Here is an 18,160-nt window from a genome sequence, read left to right as displayed (position 1 = left end):
CGTGGAGTTGGAAGCACATGTTGCATATTTCAGTGGCATATTAATACTGATATTTTTTCAAAAATATTAAAAAACAAGTGATATCTAGCCTGGCCACTAGGTGTCAGTAATGATAAATGACATTAGATTAGATTACCTTCACACTGCATGTAGTCAGTCATGGCATGTCACAACATGACATAGTTCTCCTCCCATTCCGTGTGGAAGTGGTAAGGTTTTGGCTTCTTATTTTGTCCTTCTTGCCCACTCCATTTGAAACACTTTCTTAAGTTTAGAATTAGTAAATTGGAGAGGATAACTAGTTAGCGCGGTAGGTTGCTATGCTAGCAGCAGCGGTCTCTTGCATTGACAGTGTGTTGACAATGTGTTGTAAACAAAGAATAATAGAAGTGTAAAGACGACTATAGGGGTGTTATTTGATGTGTACAGGGCTCTACTAAAGGTAAATATTGTATTTAGAAAGTCATAAACGGGTTTTCTATGCTCCAACTACGAAAATATTGCATTCATTTATATTGAATCCTACCTCACAGATATTCACTTAATACAGTCGGGTCTGGGACCAATTAACCACGATAAACGAGGGACGACTGTACTGTACATGAGGCTTAAAGGTAATGTGGAAAAAAATAAAAAATTTTAATACAACAATTCAAAATGTTCATCACAAAAGATGAATTTGTGAAATGTTCAACCACAGTGTATATGCAGTTAACAGTACATGTGGAAAAACAAAACAGAAAAGTACCATTCACCCGACCATAATACCACTGACTGCAAATGTGTTCATTACCTTGGTGTGAAATGTACTGTAAGTAGTTGCCACTAAATGTCCATCAAGGCTTCATCCAATGAGAATGTAATTGGTCCTGCAGGGAGTTGGTATTTCAGATTAAGAGGGTCTCCAAAGTTAATGGCTAATCCAGAGGGTGATATAAAAGTCTGCAGAAATGTCACAGTACTTTATCCAATAGTTATGCAGACCTTTTGGTGGAGGACAAAACACTGAGGCAGCTGGATAGGAGGTTGTCACTTATCTCCTGACTGTGTCCGTCCAGTAACACTACTAGTTGGAAAGGTTATTTACTTTATAAGTTATTTACTGGTCAGGGGGAGTGCTGAATGTATATCTGTTGTTCAGCATTACCCGCAATAGATGCCAGTCATCTTAAAACTCGGATCGCTTGTTTTTTTTCTGTACTTGCTCTCGGAAGCTATCATCTCAGTTCCCTGACTAGATGCACGCTTCAAGTCAGTTCAGTGAGAAGCAACACTTTGCTTCCATGCAGGGTGACAAGCTGTGGACAAAACACGGATGGCAAATTATGCTCGAAAACAAAAACTGTCGGTACTGCTGATCAGTGCAGGTGTTAATTAATAGTAATTACTTCAAATACCTCCTCCTCGTACAGCATAAAGATTCCTTGCCTTTTCTGTTGTCACTAACAAGGTAATAAGCACTAAATGGAACACAAATCATTTCTAGGAAGCTGTTTGGATGTCAATACTAGGGGTGTCACGAGATTCTCAGTTCACGAGATGAGCCGAGATGCACGAGATCGGGTCTACGAGACGAGACGGGATTTTAACATTACTTTTAAGAAAAGTACAATGAAAATATATGACAATATATTGCAATCGACGAATTCCATTTCCCTCACGTTACACTCTTCTGCACTCTGTGTGTATGCTACTGGTATGACTGACAGAAGGGCTCGGTCCGTTAATGCCGTTGTTCTATGGAACAAACGCGCCAAGATGCTGAAACCGACGCACGGCGTGAACTCTCTTCCTGCCTGTTTGGAGGCGGGAGATGACGAAAACAAACATGCATGCACAAGGTAATGTATTGACACCGGAAACATTCATTTTCATTAATTTCACAAAGTTACTTTTCATTAATTGTGTGATTAATTAATTAGCGTCCCGGGCCTACAAGACAACGCTTTTCTGAACAAGAAATCTTGTCACGTTTTAATCTGGCGAGAACTTGTGATGCGATATCTTGTGACACCCCTCGTCAATACTATTTCAACCATTGGAAAAAACGAAAGTAGGAATGAACTGAGTTAATCACTGCTATCAATAAAGCTAAATAAATCTCTTAAATCTTAATAGGCATGACGACGGTTCAAATGTTGACGTTTTATGCGACTTCGTAGGCATACATTTCCACCAAATTTGATTAAATTACCAATTAATATGCCCTCAACGACATTAAAATGATCCTATCATGTTTGTGATCGACACGTCTATAAATCCCTTATATTTCAAAACATCAGTAATTTATTCTCTCCCACTTATCCTCATCATATTTGGTAGCTACTCCCTCCTTTCTGTGGCATTCACCCTTTCTCTGTATTTCTCTGCTACCAGTTGCTTTCCAAAGAGCCTAAGGTTTTTTCCGTTCTCTGTTCCCATTTTAATGTTGCCGCCATCTGCTTGTCTGGGATGTCGCCATTTATCCAAAGAGGGCCTTTATGCACCAGCACTTACTACCACGGCCCCTGTGACTTATTTTGCTGCCGCAGTGAACAAATGTGAGCAGGGACTTAGCGGATTGGTATTGTATGTTTATTTTCTATGCAGACATTTTCACTTCACAAGAGGTTCTCTCACTAGTCAATAGAATCCTCTTTGTTGAGTATTTTAGCTTTAAAATGCAAAACCCTCAAACCCCCAGTGCAGATAATCAGTATGGCTTTTTGGAGCAAATCTTTTCTACTACTCAACAGATCTGAATGTCTTTTAAACCTAAAGCTAAATCAACATCCTATTTGATTGAACACGGTCAGAAATACTGTATAGGAATATAAAAACCATGGGCTTTGACAGTAGCATTAACATGCATTCAGACTGAAATAAACAGTAAGTCTTACTGCGGTAATTACCCAACAAGGCTTGCAAGGCTTCCTGGTTTAATGTTGAACAAGAGAACAATAGACTGAGTTCACTAGACTGGTCTCCAAGAGGGCTTGCAGTACAGGACTTAGCCTGTCTGAAAGCCTTAGTAGGGTTAGCCCCCTTGTTGGATGTCTCATGCCAGCCAATCTACTGGTTCTTGGATTTAACACAGGAAGAAACATCCGTTTAATTGTGTGTAAACAGGAAAGGTGGGCCATTTTTATGATGACGAGATTGCTCATCAAAAGACCCAGCTCACACCATGGATATGTTCAATTTTAAAATCAAAATGTAAAAAAATACGACAGCACCCAAAGGTTTCTGCAGTAAGTCTTTTTGAAAGAAATAGAGCTTTTACCATCATAAGATAAGTAACGCTGACAGTTGGGTGGATAACTATCGGAGAGGCAGCACAGGATTCTTTGGCGCCTGTCAGAAAGAAGAGCTAGATGAGGAAAAAGAGGAAGTAACACAGACAGAGCCAACCATAGACTTGTTGTTTTAACGATAATGATGATGAGGACCAAGAACATAAGTTGATGGTTATCTGCCATGGCATCCGTGGGAAAAATATGTTTTTGTTGTTTCCTGAACTTGAACATTGTTAATGCAATTTGACAAAATAAGATGAGGACATTGTTACCTTGTGTAATATGCAAGCAAAATGGATTAAGGTTTTGGTAGTAGTATCAACAATATTATAGCCTGGACACAAAGGAACTTGCAGAGTGTATGACACTTTCCATCAAAAATGTTCAAAATCACATTGAATGTGTTATTTATTAATATTCCAATGGAATAAAACATTTTTTGAAATATGCATTTTTGACTATATTATCCAAACTTTGGGGACACCCTTTGTATTATCTTTTCGATTTGTTCTTTTTTATTCTCTCTTCCCAACCAGCATCAGGGGGCAGTAAAGGGTGGAAGTTATGACAATTCCAAGCCCCCTTGATTGACAGAGGCCCAATAAATAGGTAAAATAGTTTTTCTATCTTGTTGGGATTTTTTTTTTTATATAGTCAGAAAATGATGAAAACAATCTCTTGTATTTGGTAGTAACAGTTAAATATCCACATTGATCAAACATAGCCTTCCATATTGACTGACCACCCCCATACATCTACGACATTTACATAAATGATTAGCATGTATTATTAAATCACTTGTCCCTCCCCCCTTTTACTTGATTTAACAACAGACAAATCAGCAGCAGCCCTTTCTTTCCACAACTTTACCCCTCCTGTCCCAGTGAAGAAGGTGAGCAACACTGCGTTCAATTACATGTCACTCGGTATCACTGTAGGCAGTCTGTGAGGTGATTTTTTTTCATGGGACCCAGAATTCCCTGTTTCATACTTTTAGAAGTTCATGGTCTTTACTTTTGATCTTGTGTTGATCTTTGACATAAAAATGCAGGCCAGGGTTCCCTCCAGAGCACTCAGGGGGCACTGTATTACTTAAGTACTTACATTATGAGACAAGGTGGATTTGGTCGAGATGAGGATTATCACCTTTACTACAGTGTGTTGGAGATTGTAAAGAATTACAATTAAAATGCAAGTAATTACCCTAGTGAACCCAATGGAAAAGCAGCTTTTAGACTCTTATTAATGCTGACTAATACTGCATTGTCATAGCAACAGTGCGATCTACACCTCAAAAATGTCAACCCATAATGAAATGTGCAGTATTACTCACTAAGTTATAGCTGGTGGACTAGTGTGTTCAAATCAAATCCAAATTTAACTGAAAACCAGTTAGTATCTACCACCATTTTCCTCAAATACGTATACGCCGAGCCAGAGCATCCCAAACATGCTCACTATCTTCAAAAAGCCATCAAGGCAAGATGTTATACAAGTTTTAGCAATGGCCGCATTTTCCAGTTAATCATGAAATAATACAAATGAAATTGTAGAAAGTACACATTTCTACAGTGGCGTTCAGGGCACGAAGCAGAGCCATCAAACAATTGACTTTTTTGTACATGACTAGCCGCTACAAGTGGACGGCTAACTTTTGTTATGATGTAAGCATCTTACCGCTGAGTTAGTGTGTCTCTAATCTGAATAACAAAGATCAAAGTTGCATTTCCGCTTGACGGCTGAGACCACTTACTTTGCCATAGAGGGGCAACAGCGAATCAGGAGGAGAGCTCAATGTCAGCTGACTGATGTCAGGTGACATTTACAAAGTGAGGTTTATGATATGTGTGACACATGCGATCGACCCACACACACTACCTTTGATTGCGATCGACCCAATGGGCAGCCCTTCTACAGTACAGTATGTGCTATACATACACGGAGCCTTCTAGTACTAAATTACTAAAATATAAACATTTTTAGTTACTGTCATTGTCTGCTGTGATAGGCTCCAGCTTCCACGTGACCCTGAACAAGACACACATTGGATGGATGGTGGACAGGATTAGATAAGATTCAGCAATAGCCCTTAAATCACTTTATTAACTTCAAAAAACAACCTCTTCAGCACCGGCCATTTTAGACGATTTTCACTGCTCTTTTAAGGCACACAGAATATTGTGTTCTATGGCTATATAAACATGGAAACTACCAAAAGAAAGATGTGTCTACCTTTTTCCGTTCTTTAGTAAACAGCGGTAGAATGCAGTTTGCAAGGACTTCCCCCTTCCTGTCATGTGTTTCTCCTTCCTCTCATGATGCATTTCTGCCACCTAGTGGCCGTTTTTATGGCATTAAAATTGTTCTCAAGACTAATCTATTGGTGACGAGTTGCATCAGCACCTCCTTTAGCCTCTCGTGCAACCCCCCCCCCCAAAAATCATACATAGCGTTCGAATTTATAAAAACGTATAACTACGTTTTCGGTATTGAATAAGTGAAATAAAATGATTCATCTATAAAAGTGGGCTGACCTCATGTGTCATCATCTAAAATGTTCTAATTGAATCTAATTCAATCTGAAAGCATTGAGGAAAGACGGGAAGGGGCAGGCTTCTCAACACTGACACACACAAACATACAGCACGCACACGAGTGTCACCAATGCATGTGTATGCGATCGCTCTCTGAGGATGACATCATACGGTATACTGTACTTACCAGTATACAAGACATTAGGGATATTTCAGATACATTCCAGGATGAACCTAAAATATACTACTTACTCAAATTTACAGGTGAACTTAATTTGAGCTTCTCTAATTTTGAATGCACATGTCCAACACGTTCAATACTTAACGCACGTAACGTCCTCTAACAACAGCTGCGCTTATCTCTACCTTTTTGCGAGTTGTATACTAGAATACAAGAGTGTGATTAAAGGTCAGCAACTGTGCCTTTCCTCTCTTGCCTGAATGGAGCCTTGTTTACAAAGCAGTGGGATTTAAAATGCTAGAAAATACATGTTACAGTTTGTTTTGTTATTTGTTTTCTTGCTCCGCCATTTTCAGTAACATGAACTACATGTTGTTAAACTACTTTAGTCAGAAGGTGTCCAAGATAAGTCGGGACAAGAAGCGTTTCATTGCCAACTGTCCGTTATATATCGAAATTCTGATAATACCGTATGACGGGACAGCTAAATGAATGCAGATGCAAGATTGGAGGTGCACTCAGAGTGCATGACCCTGTGCAGTGCCAATAAAAGAGAAAAAAGGCTCCATTAAATGGTTCCACTCCAAGATTTACCGAGCTCTTCCTGAGACCCCACTGTAATATTTTATGTAAATCCACCATTTCGTTGTTGCTTGGTTCTCAACTTCTTTTAACCTGTCATGGGAACAAGACATTGCTGTAGTTCTTCCCACTGCTGTACCAACACACACAGAAACATGCAATATGTCACGCCACGCTGCTCTGTGTCCACACTTGAAACTGGAAACAAACAAAATCAGTGCAGGGGCTTTATGTTGTTGTTTCCCGTAAACAAGCTGTAATAGGATACTAATTCCCGTGCACATATGGGGAAACTCAAAGCAAGGTGGGGTCTATTCTAATGACTTTACAAAGGCAACGAGACACAATGACTACAAGGGACAGAGACGTAAAAAGGCCAAAAATGGCACAAGTGGTCCACAGACCAGCATATCATTATGAATCATCATTACACACAATGGCCCAGCTTACGTTATGTCTCCCTTAAACTGTTCCCCCCTGCAACTTGTGTTACCTATGAAACCCTTACATTACAATCTTTTGTAATAGACGCTACCTTCATACTGTACTATGACTTCTCTTTTTGATATTCAATAGTGTTTCTCACCTTCTTTATCAAAGTTCTTTTACTTGCAACTTTCTTTGGTGTCATGGTCGGCTACTTTGGAGCTGTAATTAAAAGAACAACCACACAAACACACACAGACACACACACAGAACACTCAGAAAGACGAAGTGCTGATGAGGGGAACGAAAGGCGAGAGAAGTGGAGTTGTTCATTGTTCTGTGTGCGTTCTATGAACAAATAAACCACACCTACACGCGTAATAAAGAAGATTAAAGGACTCCCTGACCTCAATATGTCTATAGTGTCCCAGTCTAAAAGAACTTCTATCCATTCTTCACAGAGACTGAGTCATCAATGCAGCGATGCTTTGTCTGGGCACTGCTTGGTCGTACAATGACCGACAGCACATATGCAGTTTTTAAATGACTCTTAACATCCAACAGTTTATTTTCGCTGCTGTGCTAACAAGGGGTGGGCAGAGCAATCCAAATATCGATACCAAGGGTGGTATCAGTATACTTGTACGATGAGATAGATGCTTTTCTGTTCTTGTCACAAATAGCTGTGTTTTTTTTTTTTGTTTTATGGTATATTGTATATTGTTACATTGTTGATATTGTTATTTTGGTTATAAATAAGGAATAAGCTATTGGACACAGGAGGGCAAAAAAAAACATAAAAAAAAATTGAATGAAAGCAAATAGTAAGTTTTGCTTTTGTTTAGTTCTTTTGCACCACTGACTTTATTTTGCTGAAATAATCTTATATTTTCAAGTAAAAATGATCAGTAACAGCAATACCGGTCCTGTCGTTACTTGGTATCAGGTTGATACCAAAATGTGCAGTGCCGCCCTCCCTTAGCACTAACTCCCAATGATCACAAGGGACGATGCTCCATTTAGAAGTAAAGTAGAATGTAATCAAATTACTGTAGAATCTGAGCTGGCCAAATGTACAGTAGGTGCTTCTGCCTGCGAGCTGCAGTCAACGCTGTTGCTATATTTACGGTATATCATATTTATATTCAGTCGTGGAAGTAATGGGAATATTTGCACTAGCGCTATCGACCACAGGGAATCACTACGAATTATGTTTTGCTTCTTTTTGTACACGTTGACACCGAGGAAGACTATACTAAATGATCTTGATATACATCTGCAGTACCGAAAGTCACCGATTGACATAGAATCTGTGTGTTGTTCCTTTCTTTTTGCACAATAAACCATTGGTAACAGAGCAGTGTTATTAAAAATACAGTTATATTATTGCCATAGAATGTCCATGAAACAAAGAAGACTCATAGTACAACCTTTTTGACCTTATTACACATATAACTGACAGTGATTGTGTAAGAGATCCAACAGTTTATGTTTAGGGTCTGTGCGTGTTTGTGTGTGCGTGCGTCAGGTGTGTACATGTGCGTCAGGTGAGGGCGTGTGTGAGGACAGGTCCTGGTAGTAGTTGGGTGGGGTCAGCATTAGGAAGCGGTAGGTGGAAAATGAAGGTGGGGCAACTACAGAAAATCCCTCAGGGGACAGCTGCAGTGAGAGAGTGCTTAGAAGGTTAGAAAGGCCATACGTGTGTGTCTGAAAGAGGGCTGCAGGGATATTGAGGCAGTTTGTGCGTGTTGGCTATGACGACCTTGTTTCAGTACAGAAGAAGTGGGAAACCATGCAGAGACCCAAAAGCTACCATGTAAGTGTGAGCACCCCCACCAAAACGATACATCTAACTCAAACGTTTTCTTGTACAGTATAGATATAGATTCGCGTGTTTAAATAATGCATGAATCTATAGTTCAAAGTAGTGTCCCTGTCAGTCCCCAGTATATTATAAAAACATGTTGCGTGTGTGTTTAGGGTGTGTTAAAGGTGTTTGTGTGTAGTGGTGAAGGCTATTGTGCTGACTCTTCATCCTGTCAGGTTCCAACCAGCGCTCTCTGTTCTTTGCTGTACAATCCAAACGTTTAAGTGCTGAAATCAAGCTGTCTTCCGTGTGTGTTTATTATTTTATAATGTATTAAATGAAACAGCACAACCATAAAATGTGCCTCGATTTGCTCGCAATTTAAGATCTGACTTCTTCACTGACTTCAGGTAAATTAGCAGCCGTTTAAAAATAACGACCCTCATAGTGGTATATCTATTGCAGTTTTCCCAGGACCAGTTCATCCTTGACGGTCCGTCAGAGAAGCTTCGCAGAGAGCTGGAGGAAGAACTTAAGATGAACTGTGAGGAGCCGAGGAGCCACGCTTGGTACTACGGAGCGATACCCCGGCAGGTAAAACGTCAGTCAGTAGAGTCCCTCTCTTCAAAACCTGGTCGAAGTCTTGTTCAACTCGCTCAGTAGATGAAGGCAGCTTAAAGGAGGATTAGCGGCCTCGTCATAATAAATGGGGTATAATCTTAAAAAGAGGATGTGTTTGAAAAGTAATTACTTTATTCCATGTGCATGTAGTTGTGATGAGGTCAAGAATGTGAGTGTCCTGTTCCCCTTAACCCTTTGGAGTCCAGTTTTTAGCGTTTTACGTACTTTTGTGTTTACCTTTAGATCTCATTTATCCTGCCTCGGTTTCGTTTGTTTTTTGTTTGTTAAAATCACTCAGAAACGTAATATCCGAGTGTAATATTCGGGAAATTTTATTTTTAAAAAATTGTATAAAAATGTCTAAATTATGTAATGAACACTGCTTTTCACTTAGAATGCAAATATAAAATGTATAATTCAAAAACTCATGCACAAATTTAGCAAACAATAAGATAAATAGAATCAAATAGTCATTATAATAATAATTTACCTTCAAAGCCAGGCGAGGCCTTAGGAAACTACAATTTATTAATTATGTACACAACATCTAAAAAAAAAATGTTTGGTTTATTTGTCCACTTCAAAAAAGCTGAATGTAACATAATGGGTCATCCAGAGGGAAAAGTCAGGCCTGTGCTGACCTTTCAAACCCATGATGTGCGTCTTTGTGTCATTTGGCCACCTGGTGGCACTGTTGGCTGGCTTTCCTGACTCCCCCTGTGCAACCAAATGGCTGCTCATGCTTTGACTAATTGATGCCAAACTTTTTTTTCCACAAATAGGAAGGTGGTTGCTTCATTGCCTGTTTACCTTTCAGAGTGGCTGCCTTCCTGCACTGAAAACGCTTACAAATGAGAAATAACATGATACAATGACAACATCACGGTGAACGTTATTGGCCATAACTTTGGTTTTACTTGACCGTTTTTCATCATGTAAAGACAGTATGAAGACACCTATTATGCTGCGCCTGCATTTTCCATGTAATTAACGACAGCATGGTCGTGAATTGAACTTTTTCCACTGAGGGTCACATATAGAAGGCCAATATGATACTATGATCAATCCAATGTCCAATCCAATACTGAAATAAATCTAAAGAAAAAATGGCCAACATCTCAGCTTTGTGGTGTAGTGTAGGTGACTAAGGGACCTCTTCAAATGTTACCGGTAATTGTTAAATGTTTATTGTTATGATTATGACGTTACTATTGACTTTATTGTTCCAGTAACCAAATCACCTTTGGTCTCCGTACCCAGACGTTCATGTCCCTATACCCATCAATCCACTACAGCAGTGATTGCCAGTTTCTCTGTGTGTTACATGTTTGACAACTACCTTTACGTATCGTCCTAGGTTGCTGAAAACTTTGTGCAGCGTGACGGCGATTTCCTGGTCCGAGATTTGCTGTCCAGTCCAGGAAGTTACGTTCTAACTTGTCAATGGCGGAATACAGCGCAGCATTTTAAAATCAACAAGAAGGTAAGACAGCCTGTAATTCATGAATGGTTGTTTGTCTATATGTGTAGGTATAGTCCACTTAAGCTCTCTGTGACCCTGAACGGGATGGATAGATGTGTTTACTATAATCAAATCTAACTAACGTGATCAAAGGCGCACTTTAGGCAAGCGTATCTTTTAGTCTCTATTTTTGTGCTTTTACAGCAGGGTTCTTAGCAATACTGTTTTTTTACGGTGGTCTCATGTCCATGCTTTGCCCTCCTCTGCCGTAAGGAAGCACTGTCCACTCTGTCCTTGTGCCATGCTCAGAAAGAAGACGTTTTTTCCTGAATATATACAACCACTGTGGCAACCAAATCTGACAACAAACCATACTGCGCATGCATTCTTAAACCGCCATCTTTGAAACATATTTATGATATGCCATCTGAGACAAAATACATCATAACTTTGCATATGTTTAGTGGATGAGCAATATTTCAACAAATAAAATAAAAAGTATCCTGTCCACACGAGCACTCTTGTGATTATACGGGGGTGTCACTAATACTGTACTGTGCTACTGTGTACAGTTTGGATAACAATATAAATATGCTGTCCCCTCAAAATAACTCGACACATGACCATTTATATGTAAACATTGGCTAGAAAAATGTGTACACAACTATGTTAAACTGTACAAATTAGGCTCAATTAGCCATTTTTCCTCCCTGGTGTCATGTGGCTCGTTATTGCTCCAAGGTCTTAGGTGTGAATGGGGAGCAGGTGTGTTTAATTTAGTGTTATCGCTCTCATACTATCCCATGCTGGTCACTGGAAGTTCTACATGGCACTTCATGGCAAAGAACTCTCAGAGGATGTGAAAATCAGAATTGTTGCTCTACATAAAGATATTCTAGGCTATAAAAAGATTTCCAAAAATTACCCTAAAACTGAGCTGATCTTATACTGGATGTCTGTCTAGTTGCAGCCAAATGTGAAAAAGCAATGTAATTAGAGAGATTGAAAACAACCGGTGTATTACTGAAAATGCCATGTGCTGTCCGACATAGTAACAACAGAGTGATAATGGCTGTTTTAAAATGACACAAGAAAGTCAAATTATTGTCCATTTCGGGAATTTGGAATTACTGGTTGTGCATCGTTAGAACGGCAAAATTATCAAACTGCAAGGCAGTAGCTAAGTTTTTGATGGGCCGAAGATTCATTTACAATAACGCTTTGGGTGAATTTTTATTTTATTTCAACGCTTTCTGGACTGTTGATAGGTTTGTAAGGTACAAAAGGTTACAAAATCAGCAGGGGCTCAAATACTTATTTTCCCTGCTGTATGCACTGTATGGTAAATTTGACTTTGTACCATTTCTCCTACAGGTTGTGATGTTGAACGAAGCCTACTCCAGAGTGGAGTATCGTCTGGAGCGAGAAGGATTTGACAGTGTTCCTGCTCTAATAAGATATTACGTAGGGAATAGAAAACCTGTCTCCCAAGTAAGTTTACTCTACATTTTTTTAAGCATAATCTGCTCTTATAGAGAAAATCTGAATTGTTGAAGGAAGATCAATTTAAATTCCTTTCACTATATTGACAAAAGTAATTTTTGATAATCTGGTAAACTGATTACCGTAAAGTCTAACTATTGAGTGCACCTGAATGTAAAGAGAAAAAAATGTTGTACGTATATAGGTCGCACTTGTCTATAAGTCGCAGGTGTCCACGTTGTAACGTGTGATATTTACATAGAAATACTCACTATAAACCTTGCAATCCTACCTACGCTTGATGTTCCCAGCGTCACTCGTTAGTTCCCATGAGTGAGACCTGAGACGCTTTTTTGTTTTTGTTCACTGCCGTGGTCCAAGCAGTCAAAGCAAAAGTTGTAGTAATTCTACATTTGATCAAACTTACTGAAGATTTGTCAGCTCAAAACACGATTGCTGCATAAGACTTTAAAACATGATATTAGCATCCACTTCGCTACTTGGTGAATCTGCACTCCAAGCATCATGGGAACTGTAGTTCTTTTAGCCATAAATTAGCAGCATCAAAAAATAGTGGTTTATAATCTGGGATTTACTGTAGTCAAAAGTCTTGTAGTGTTTACATGACTTAATTTCTGTTTAAGGTGGTAGGCGCCATTATATTCCAGCCGATCAACCGAGCACTGCCTTTACGCTGCTTGGAACAGAAGTATGGACTGTCCAGTAATCACCGAGAGGTGGGGCTGAGTGAACAGGAGCGACGGCGTCAGAAGCGCCTCAGCCTCAACATTACCAACGGACACTCACATGACAACACGCATACCACGCATGACGGCACACACTACCACAATAACGGCATGGGCAGAGGAAGCCAGCTCAGGTCTGTAGAGAATGGATCATGACCCAACGTGTTAGTGAGACACCTATGCATTGTCTATTTATTTGTTTATTGTATAAAGTTGGTGATTTTTTAAATTTGAAACTCCATAGGTTGAAGGATCGTTGTGGCAGCCAGCCGGCAAGTCTCAATCAACTCCAAGAGAGGAGGCGGCCACTTAAAGCGCATCAGTCAGAGAGCTTTCTACCACTTGGTAAGTAGAAATAACATTTTGTCACCGTTCAAGAGACACACTGAGAAGAGAGTGTCTGAACGTGTTATTCTAAAACTGGAATGAGCAGTGAATGTGTTTCATGTGCTGTATGATAATGGTGTGTGATAGTGTGGTGCTGTGCTACATTGCTACAGCCACAATAACAAACACATTGATTGTTGATACATCTCTTAGAGTCATGCACACGATGAATGTACTGTGCTTTTCCTACGTAACAATGTTGCACACTTATCTCGACAACCCAGGATCCAAACCACAGCACCAGCAGCCTTCAGACCCCCTTCTCCTGAGCCCGAATGCCAAGTCTCCAGTGTTTCGTACAGGCAGCGAGCCTTTGCTGAGTCCATCTGTCCCACGGAGGTTGGCAGAGCCACTAGCAGGTCAGAGCATGAGGTGACAGATAATGACCACCTCAAACGTCAATATACTGGATCCAGAAATAATCTATTACATAAGATTTAATTCTGTCAGTGGCAAACACAGGAGGTGATTCACTACAAAGAATCCCTTTTAATTTCCTGCCACTGCTTGCATATGAATGGGAAATTAAATTGTATTGTTTGCTCATATGCTGTCTCATACTGAATTAAAAAAAACAACAACTCCATTATCAGACATCTAACCCTACCTACATGGAAAGGAAGTAGGGTTAATCTAGCAAGGGCATACAGTAGGGTATTAATAATTACACCTAATCAAAGTTATACAGTTCTTGTTCAAAGTCTTTTCAGTCTGAGTGAAATTGGTTGTTGCAGGTCAGCCCATCAGAGGCTCTGACAGCCAGCTGTGCCCCAAACCTCCACCCAAACCCAGTAAGGTGCCACTGACCCGGTTGCCTCGTTTCCCCTGCCTCCAGCCCTCTTCCAACATCACGGAACCCTTATCTACCTGCTCCAGCTTGTCTTCACCCACTCTGGACACTCATGTTTGCTCATGGCAGGTTGGAGGTAATAGTTTGGAAATAATTTGGTTAAGAAACTGTTGACTCTGGTTGCATAAAATCCTTGAAAGTGCCAAAAATGCAGCAGTACTGACCAGCTATTGCTGACATGTTTATGTCCATAAACACAGTCACATGCATGTGATGTCTGCATTTCATACACTTGTGTTCACATTTTACACAAATACAATGGCATTTTTTGGGGTAATTTGAATGACTACGGTACATAAAAAGATGGTACTTTAACAAAAACATCAGAATTGGGCATCATACACTGTAGTGTGAATGTAGCCTATGTGACAACCAACCCCAACTGGAATTTCTTGCTAGCATCAAGGCTAACAACCGTGTGGAACTAGCGAACATCGAAACTATAGTTTTCCCCTCACACTTTTTCAGGGTAACAATTTTGTTATAAACCCACTGTGTAAAAGCCAAGAAGACAAAAACTGAGGAGATAAATAGTTACAATTTCACATGAAAAACACAAAAATTCCTTTGACCTCAAGTTCAGCCGTGAGCTATGATCCCAATTCTCTCTCTGTAGGCATTGCAATATATGTACAGTACGTACACAGTACTGTTGCTCGCCATTGCCCCCGTGAGCATGGTGCGACCTTTCAGGGAGTTTGATATCACCTTTATCATCCAGTTTATGTTCACAAACACACCAATTATAGTCTAGTTATTAGATCATGTCTAAGGTAATAAATGTTCTTCCACAGATCCTCCTATACCTCCAGTGAAGCCTATCCACGCTGACTCAAGCTTCTCCAGCTGTGCAGTTCCACAGATTCAGTATCCGGACTCTGAACGCCTGCCACCCACTCCTGCAGACCTCAGGTCCTGCAGCCCGCTGGGATGGAATGAACCAAACTCGCCAACCTCCATCCCAGACAACGCCCATGAACTTGAGCAGCTGCCGTGCAGCTATGTTGAGAGATTGAGGCAAGAGGGGGAGGTCGGGACAGTGGATGAAGGGGAGAAGGCGGGTGGGCGCAGAGGGCTGGACAGAAGCTCCTACCATCACGCCATTGCGGCTTTAGAAAACACCAGTGAGGAAGAAGAGGAGGACACGTGGAGGGAGGAGCAGAAGGATGAGAACAGGAGCCTTTTCCTGAGGCCAGTGGTAGAGACAGAGTCTGCGTTCCGGCCAACAGAGTTCAACTCTCGCCTTCTACCCGCGGAAAACAAACCGCTGGAGATGTTGGTTTTGAAGAAAGCCAAGGAGCTGCTGCTGAGCCACAACCACCGCAGTATAGCCAGACACCTGCTGATGGCTGACTGCCAGGTACACACATCTTGTACATTCACCGTGCCATCTTTGTGACTGCATTCATTAACATTGCAGTCCTTAGCACATCGCCTGAGGCCTAACCTCAACCCTTGCACGTCACTCTAACCCCATGCTAAGCATTTTCTCCAAACCACATCTTAGCTCTCACACCACCCTTTGAACACACACCAAAGTGTCTTAGCTTTTTCCACATGATGATGGTTTATGCTGCAAAATGCAACGTGTTGTTATTGTTGAACCACAATGAGCTTGCTGTTTCCAAGGGTGATTGTAGGACACATGTCCTGCTGATACAAAAAGCAACGATGACTTTGTATGATTCAAGCTGACACATGATTTACTCATTGCCGATTGATATACGGGTAATCGTAACAGGGAGTATGGTAATCATTCATTTTTAACAGTAAGGAATTTTACAGTGGAACCTCGGTTTTCGTCATTAATCTGTTCCAAAAGGTCAAAACCGAAATGTACATATCAAAATTAATTTTTTCCCCTTTTTTACATTTGAATGTAAATCCAATTAATCTGTTCCAGACACCAAAAATATAAAAAAAAACACATTTTATAGAGAATAATTATAGTTTTTTAGTTTGGACAAGTTAGAGCCCTATACTTGCTCACGTTAACTTTATTGTAAACTTCAGCTACCTTCGTACTTTGGTACGAGTTCTTCCTTGAATTCAATAGTGTTTCTCAGGGCCAATGGTGGGTATTTTGAAAGAAAAAAAAACAGCGTGCACAGTGCTTATTAGGAGGAAGAAAGGAGACAGAAATGGAGTTGATCATCGTTCTATGTGCTTTCTATGAACAAATACACCACCCACACACACACACACATAACGATGATTCCCTGGCTGGAATCCCTCTCCATTCTTCACAGAGACTGACCCACCAACGCTTGGGTGCTTTGTTTGGGCACTCGATTCCACGGAATGATTCGCGAGGAAATTGACAAGTTTGTCAGGCGCCATACCATAACCATACGATAACCAAGAGCACGAAAACCGAGACATAATTTGGCAATGATTTTCACTGACAAATGAATCATATAAAAACCGAGGCGTACAAAAACAGAGGTTCCACTATAATTTTGCTTTGTTTTGAATATTTACTCCTGTGCTCCCCTACAGTACACTTTTAAGTAACTACTAAAAAATAAACTGTGCTTTTTTCTACTCTTTTTCAGAGATGTTGTATAATACATAATGTACCACTTTGTCAGCATCTTTGGAATAAACTAAACCATTCCAATTACCATAATATGAATGCAAATTGACAGCAGTAAACATAAATCATTAAACCACAAAGACAAGGCGTGACACTAAACAAGAAAAGACAATGAATTTGTATGTTTAAAACTTTGTCAGCAAAACAAAACGTCAAAACAGCCATGTCACAGTCCTAGTGGTAACACAACTTACGGTGTGTCCAGGCTGGTCCACCAATATTACAGACCATTAAAGTCTGTGATCCGACAAGTCAAATATTACTATTCCAAGCTAGTGTTGTCAGAATGACTTTTGAAGGTTTAGATTCTTGATGCGTGTCCTCATTAATGAATATAGTGAACAGTATCTCTGCCTGTCTTAAAAATTCAAATTTGGACAATGAAATGGAAAGAAGTTGTGTTCGAACAAAGTTGTTTTTCTTTTCAGGTTGCAAGGATACTTGGAGTGTCTCCCGAGTTGAAAGGTCAGATGGGTGTTGCTTCTGGTCTGGAACTGGTCACCCTGCCACACGGTCGACAACTGAGGCTGGACCTGATGGAACGGTACACATCGAACGTTAAACAGTGGTGTAGTGGTTGACACTGCTGACTTTCCCTGCCAGTCAGCTGTGTGTTTGACTGGTCACCAGTCCACGTTGTAGTACAGAGATTACAGTAGTGGTCAGTTTCAACAACAATTCTATTGATTGTCCTGACCATGTGACCCCAAGATGGCCAACATATCTTAAGTCAAAGGTCTGGTTTTCCTGAATCTTCTTGAGACCTTCAGCTTTTTTTTAGTCAAAGGTGAATTATTCATATTGTCACCGCTTCACCAAATTTCTACACCATAATAACCACATACACAAATAATATCCCATTTCAAAAACAATGCTTTTTTCCACTTCAGTATCCAGTAATGCCTCGTTTATCGCGGTCGATTGTTTCCAGACCCGAAAGTTAGATTTGTAGTTTGAGCGTACAAAACCTGTTTACGGCCTTCTAAATATATATTTTTTTACATTATTAGAGCCCTCTAGATGTGAAATAACACCCCTATAGTCACCTTTATACTCATATTACCCAATATATTAAACAAAGTAAGAGTACTATAAATAAGTGATTTCACAAATAAGTACCGTAAAGCACCGTGTATAAACCGCACCCGTGTATTAACCGCACCCCCATTTTCAGGCTCATGGCGGGGAAAAAAAAAAATTTAGTTCATAAA

The 18,160-nt window shown here is 40.1% G+C and overlaps 1 protein-coding gene across 5 annotated transcripts in view; it reads left to right on the top strand.

Annotated features, from left to right (window-relative positions):
- bcar3 (BCAR3 adaptor protein, NSP family member) overlaps positions 1-18,160 on the top strand; it is a 70,080-nt gene that overhangs the window by 46,963 nt on the left and 4,957 nt on the right. For all 5 annotated transcript variants that reach the window (XM_054790200.1, XM_054790203.1, XM_054790201.1 and 2 more), the window contains 9 exons: positions 9,271-9,399; positions 10,784-10,909; positions 12,263-12,379; positions 13,015-13,250; positions 13,361-13,461; positions 13,728-13,862; positions 14,238-14,429; positions 15,148-15,713; positions 17,378-17,493. In XM_054790200.1, the coding sequence (XP_054646175.1) occupies positions 9,271-9,399; positions 10,784-10,909; positions 12,263-12,379; positions 13,015-13,250; positions 13,361-13,461; positions 13,728-13,862; positions 14,238-14,429; positions 15,148-15,713; positions 17,378-17,493 (1,718 nt within the window). The remainder of the gene's footprint in view (positions 1-9,270; positions 9,400-10,783; positions 10,910-12,262; positions 12,380-13,014; positions 13,251-13,360; positions 13,462-13,727; positions 13,863-14,237; positions 14,430-15,147; positions 15,714-17,377; positions 17,494-18,160) is intronic.

Source organism: Dunckerocampus dactyliophorus, chromosome 10 (genome assembly GCF_027744805.1).
Source record: "Dunckerocampus dactyliophorus isolate RoL2022-P2 chromosome 10, RoL_Ddac_1.1, whole genome shotgun sequence".
In the NCBI taxonomy this organism is placed as follows: Eukaryota; Metazoa; Chordata; class Actinopteri; order Syngnathiformes; family Syngnathidae; genus Dunckerocampus; species Dunckerocampus dactyliophorus.
The sequence above is the reverse complement of the archived record's forward strand: the minus strand, read 5'-3'. Positions and strand labels throughout refer to the sequence as shown.